The sequence below is a fragment of the Arvicola amphibius genome, chromosome 1 (assembly GCF_903992535.2).
Source record: "Arvicola amphibius chromosome 1, mArvAmp1.2, whole genome shotgun sequence".
In the NCBI taxonomy this organism is placed as follows: Eukaryota; Metazoa; Chordata; class Mammalia; order Rodentia; family Cricetidae; genus Arvicola; species Arvicola amphibius.
Genome location: NC_052047.1, coordinates 123,881,038 through 123,887,037, shown reverse-complemented (window position 1 = coordinate 123,887,037; position 6,000 = coordinate 123,881,038). Strand labels below are relative to the sequence as shown.

The 6,000-nt window shown below is 48.6% G+C and overlaps 1 protein-coding gene across 1 annotated transcript in view; it reads right to left on the bottom strand.

Moving 5' to 3' along the window:
• Window positions 1–513: 513 nt before the first annotated feature.
• Scnn1g (sodium channel epithelial 1 subunit gamma) overlaps window positions 514–6,000 on the bottom strand; it is a 28,214-nt gene continuing 22,727 nt past the window's right edge. The window contains exons 7-12 of the mRNA XM_038347064.1: window positions 4,728–4,845; window positions 3,933–4,011; window positions 3,793–3,850; window positions 3,560–3,621; window positions 1,208–1,283; window positions 514–894 (exon numbers count right to left, since the gene is read on the bottom strand). Of these exons, the coding sequence (XP_038202992.1) occupies window positions 514–894; window positions 1,208–1,283; window positions 3,560–3,621; window positions 3,793–3,850; window positions 3,933–4,011; window positions 4,728–4,845 (774 nt within the window). The remainder of the gene's footprint in view (window positions 895–1,207; window positions 1,284–3,559; window positions 3,622–3,792; window positions 3,851–3,932; window positions 4,012–4,727; window positions 4,846–6,000) is intronic.

The window sequence follows — 6,000 nt, the reverse complement described above, 5'->3', positions numbered from 1 at the left end:
CCAAACATGCTCCCAGGCCCTGGGCCAACTGTCTGTCTGAGGACGCAGAGTACACCTTGTCCCAGTGTCAATGACTTAGTTCAGCAACCAACAGTTGATACCCAAGGATGGTGCTAATTTCTTTTGTCACCCACATCAGGTGATGGCTGGCCAGACTTGCTACCCAAGATCGTATGCCTGGACTACAGCCTAGGCCAGGGATATTGTAGGTGAACTCCTGAGCTTGGGGCTCTAGAAGCACACTTCTCCTGGGGTCCTGTGAAGAGCCCACTATTGACCAAAGCCATTGCTGCTGGCTCTCCAGCTCAGAACTGCCAAATCCAGGTTGCAGGGTCTAAGTCACCCTGGAAGTTATGAGTGTTGGGCAGGGCCCATCAGGTCCTTCTGTGGGTTCCCAAGCCACGTCCCGTTCACAGTAGGCTGTTAGTCATGTATCAAAAGCCCCAAGCGAGGATAGGAGGGCCTATCCTCTCTTAGAGTCTCCTTAGACTATGATTGTCCTCCGGTTCTGCCTCAGGACTCATTGGTCAACTGAGTGTCTGTGAGCTGAGAGGAAAAGGCACTGTCCAAGCGTAAGGTATTGTATCTGGGGGGTGGCGTGCCAGGCACCGGGGATTCCGGGGCTGGAGGCAGGCGCATAGCAGAGGTGAAAGTGGGCAGGTCATCGTCTGTATCCATAGCTGGATTATCCTGGCCCTGATGTCTGGAGTGAGTCTCAGGGGAGGGAGGTGCCCGCCTCCGGGCCCACCAATCCTTGGCTTTCTGCCACTGGTGTCGAGCGATAATAGAGAAGAAGTCAATGAAGAAGACTTCGATAATTTCGATGACACAGACGACAGAGCAGCTCATCCACAGGCCCAGCTGTCCACCAAAGTTGGACAGAAGCATCTCAATCTGCAAGGGAGACCACACTGTAACTTCAAGGCTGAGAGTCATGGCACATGCCCGCAATCCAGCACTCAGGGAGCAGAGGGACGGGTGATTGCCAGTTCAAGGGCAGTCTGGGCTACTTAGTGAGACCCTATCTCAAAGGGGGACTTTTCCCAGTTGGCCTCAGCTACAGGCCTGTCTCCTCTCACTCTGGGCTTCTACTCTGAGGCTTCGGCCATCCTACACCAGGTCAGATTCCCTCAGTGACTGTTCCTCTAGACTACACAGATAGGCATATTGATGCACCTGGGACGTGTTGGACAAGCAGACTACTCACGCTGTTGGCTGGGCTCTCCATGATGGATCTTTGGTTCAGGTCTTTGTAGAATATCAAGAGCTTGGCCAGGTCAGTCCTGCGGAAATTTCAAGAGGTGAGGCCCAGGTGGGTGAGCAGCCTTGGCTTCCTGCCAGACGGCAACATGGCTATCATCTCCTTCCTGCCCAAGCCCCTGTCGTGGCCTGTGCTCCAAACTCCCTCAGACTCTTAGAACTTTTTCCCTGTGTCTCTTTCTATACCTCAGAGTGTATTTCTAATTTGGACCTGGTTTTCAGGCCATCCATTCACTGAAAATACAAAATAAAACCTGTTTCTCAACCCCCAGAGGTTCCGGTTCACCCACCCACCCTCTCATTATATTCTGACATTGATAATTGTTTGATTGCAGTCTCAGACTCATATAGGAGATTGGTGGGTGGTACAAGCAAGAGAAGTAGCTAAGGTAATAGTGACAATGAGTAGCCTTTATTAGGCACTTCTGATGTTGCTAAACACTGCTGGAAGACCCTTGAGTGAATGAATGCAGGTCTCACAGTGTCTGAGGCAGGGAGCTGTGTTTTAATTATCCCCAGCATGGAAATTGAGACATATATTGGGTTCATTCACTTCATAGCTGACTGTTGAGTAAGCTGGTTCGAAGCCAGACCGTTTGGCTTCAAGGCCATGCCCTTAACTACCCTCCTTAATTTCTCCTGGTAGGAACAATGGAGCTGGAAGGCTCATGCTCGTTCAGAGTTTTCACTGCTGCACAGTCACGTGACGTGGGGCAAGAGTGGGAGTCCCATGTTCACAGAACATTTAACTTTTTAGGAAAAGCTGAGAAGAAAGGAGAGCTTCATGGGGCCAGATTTGGCTAGGGGTCACTGCTCTGCACCAACTGACAGCACATGCTCAGTCTCTTTCTATCTGTTGTTTCTTTATTCGTTGTATTTGTTTGAGACAGTGTCTCAAGGTGTTACTAAGGTTGCCTTGAACTCTTAACCCTCCTGACTTGGCTCCAAAATTTTGGGATTACTGATGAGTTAATTCTATCCTTATCTTTCACTGCAAACTCCGTGTGGGGGTGGGGAGAGCCAGAGAGCCTGTTTGGTTACCTGGATGCCCCCATTTTCCCCTAACAACTTACATACCACGCTCTGGTTTGGAGATTAGACTGACTTTTATTAGGGAAGACCCTAGGCTAGGACATGATGCTGGTCGGAAGTAGGCATGTGCATTGCAGGGGTTGCGAAGGTGACTCCAGCCTCTCCCACATTTGTCTCCATCTGCTGAGATTCCTAATCTCTGGCCTAGATAATTTTTGCCAAAAGTACCTCAGAAATGAATTTCTTCGTGAAAAATCTAAATAGGATTAGAAGACAGGATGCTAAGAGGACTATTTTTGTAAGGCAGGATATACCAGCAAGTCCAAAGCAAGTTTGCTGGACTATGGTAGTGTCTGGTACATAATTGAATTAAAGCCGGGCATGGTGGGTCATGCCTGTGATCCCAGCACTTGGTATGTGGAGACAGGAAGATTAGAAGTTCAAGGTTATTCTTAGCTACATAGTGACTTTGAGGTCAACTTGGGCTATACAAGATCCTGTCTTAAAGAAAAATTTAAAGAAAAGAAAAAAGATACAAAAATCAGAATGTATTAAAGGTGCATTAAAATGTTTGCCTGTTGAGCTGGTATAGGTACTAATCAATCAGACCGGTGCGTAGTGACCAATTAGGATGGAAACTCGCCCTCCCTCTGAGTCTGTTGGTTCTGGATCCGTATGTTCAACCAACCATGGAGGGGATGTTTTGAGAGGAAAAGTATTTACACCTGGATTGAACATGCAAAGACTTGCTTTGTGTGAGATTCCCTGAGCAATCCACTATGATAGCTATTTCCATAGAATTTACATCACACTGGGCACCACGAGGAATCTAGAGATGACTTCAACGAATGAGAGGATGTGGTGGCTCGCATGCAAACGTGTCCCATTCCCCATCAGGACATGGGCATTCAGAGATTTTGGTATTCATGGGGGAGTCGTGGAACAGATCCCCTGAGGGCTGGCCAGAGAATTGTGTGCCATCTGAGAATCAGCCCAAGTGCTTTGTACATCAGAAGGAAATACTGTTGCATGCTTTATCCCAGTTATAGTCTCAATGGGCCACGATGCAAAATGTATTTCAGATGGTGGCTCATGGTCAAACAAAAGTCTGAGCAGAGCCTGGTTCATGATAGGGAGCTCAGTAAATATTTGTTGACTAAATGATTGAATGGACGAAAAGGAGAGGGCTTGGCAATGAGGAAGCAAGCAAAGGGCCCAGAGCCTGTGGCGGACAGAGGCAGAGGGAACTGGGTGGAGGCAAACTTACTTGTTGAGTTTTTTGTTTATTTGTTGGCCTCGGTCCCAGGTGAGAACATTCAGCAACCATTTCTGTGATGGAGAAAGAAAGAGTGGGCCTAGGGTTACCCACTGCCCTCTTCCTCAGACACACCCCCTTTCTCTGACCTTGGCAGTATAGGTCAACCCACCTGGGAACTGTGCCCCCAATAGTAGAAAGATGAGGGCATCAAGGACTGGGGGTGAGGGAGGAGTAGAGCTTACCTCAGAAGCCTCAGAAGGCCACTGCGCCAAGCTGGTGGTCAGTGTCCATTCCTTAAAGCTTAGGGGAGAAGGGCACAGAGTGAAGATGGGCTACTGGCTGAGCACAGCGCTGCCTTCCCTGTCCCTCCATATCTACGCACCTGCAGGCTTGCTTGCACACTGACTGGCAGCCCAGCTCTTCTCGGACAAAGGCCTGGTACAGCTGGTAGTAGCAATACACTGGGGGATAGGGTAGAAAGAAGTAAGAACTTTGGAGGCACAGCACCCTTCCTAGGGTCATCTGGGGAGCCCCCACCGTGATCTTGGGCTAGTTATTTATTTCTGCACCTTTTACAAATCCTGTCTTTTTGGGGGGCAGGGGGAGGGGAACTAATGCTGGTTTGTGATCTTAGGAAGTGGTATCTTTTCCTGATTAAAGGTATGAGTTGGGAGTCAGGTGTGGTGGCGCACCCCTTTAATCCCAGCACTCAGGAGGCAGAGGCAGGGGGATCTCTGAGTTTGAGGCCAGTTTGGTCTACAAAGTGAGTTCCAGGACAGTCAGGGGTACACAGAGAAACCCTGTCTTAAAAACAAACAATCAAACAACAACAAAAAGACCTGAGTTGGGGGTTAGGCAGCCCTTGGGTTCAGTTCTGTGACTTCTTGCCTGTGTGTCCTCAGGTAAGTGACTTAATCTTTCTGAACCTTGGTTCTCTGTTCTGTGTAAAAGTGTTATCAACAGTGTCTTTTAGAGCTGACTATGTGGGCAAGATATCAGCACAGGCTGGGCCATAGCATTTACCCATAATTGCAAAGTACATTCCAAGCCAGGCTTAGTGATAGAAAGGGCCTTTAACACCCTTTCTAGGCAAAGGGCAATCGGGACTGGGCAGCCTGTTGCTGGCCAAGCTGGTTCCCCTCCTGGGATGTGCAAGGCTGGAGGTGGGACCACTCACTCCAGTTGGGGTGCTGCTGGTAGTTGCAATAATTGGCTGCCGGAGGCAGAGGCTGGCTGTACTGGGCACAGCCACATTTTTCCACCATCTTCGTCTGGAAGCATGAATAAAGGCAGATCTGAAAGAGAATACCCAAGAATGTTCTTACCCTCCTTGCGGGTAGAGGCCAAGAACTCCCTGCCTGCATATCTTACATTCCAAAACCTTTCCTGTCGCGATGGCCGGATCACATACACATAAAATTAAAGAAAACAAAATGGTTAAAAATTTTTTTAAGATCAAGGTTTTTTTTTTTTTCAGGAAGCCCAGCATGGAATTCTCTAGCTTCCTTCAGAACTGAGCCAAGAGGTGACACGAACATGCCTCTTTCCTCACAAAGAAGGACTGTTAGCCTGAGAGCGGCTGCTTTACAAAAATTTATGCTACAAGCAAATGGACTTTAGACCCCCCCCAAAGTGAATTCATTAGAATGATGCCCTTGGTAATGTTTAGTGATAAGTGACAGATATTTTAATATATTCAGGCATTTCACGCTCACCACAGTCTTGTGGAGTAATATTGTACTTAATTCAAAGATGAGAAAAGACAGAGCCGCTATTAGACTAATTGGCCTGAGGTCATGCAGAGGATAGACCGGCTTTTGGTCCAGGTGTGGTGGTGCACACCTGTAATCCCAGCACTCAGAAAATGGAGGCAGGACCATAGCAACCTGGAGGGCCAGCCTGAGCTACATAGTATGTTCAAGGCCACCTTGGGATACAAAATAGGGCCCTGTCTTAGAAACAAAACAGAAAACCCTGAGATGTAAACCTGAATAGCTTGGCTCTGAAGCCCCTACCCTACCCTAGAAGCTTCCTGGGTCTTGTGGTCATTGTCTTGAGAGACCCAGTGTGGAGGACCTAGCACTGAGTGTTGACTGTTAGGACTGTATTCCTCATTGCTGATTGGCAGTTGCTCCAGATTCCCCCTTCAACTCGGCATCAGCACTCACATGATATGAAATAGTCTTGGAACCTCATTTGCCATATAGACCAGGTTAGCCGCCTGTGAGTTTCTAGGCAGCCACCTGCCTCTACTGCCCGTCTTGCCATCGCTAGGGGTTACAGGCACATGCCTGGCTTTTTGTGTGGGTCCTGAGGTCTGAACCCATGTCCTTGTGCGTTCTGAGGCGAGTGCTTTTACTGCCTGAGCCATCTCTCTCCAGCCCCCACCCCTGGTCTTTATATTTTGCCAAGATGATATCTGTGGGCTTTCTAGCACCCCCAAAAGGAGG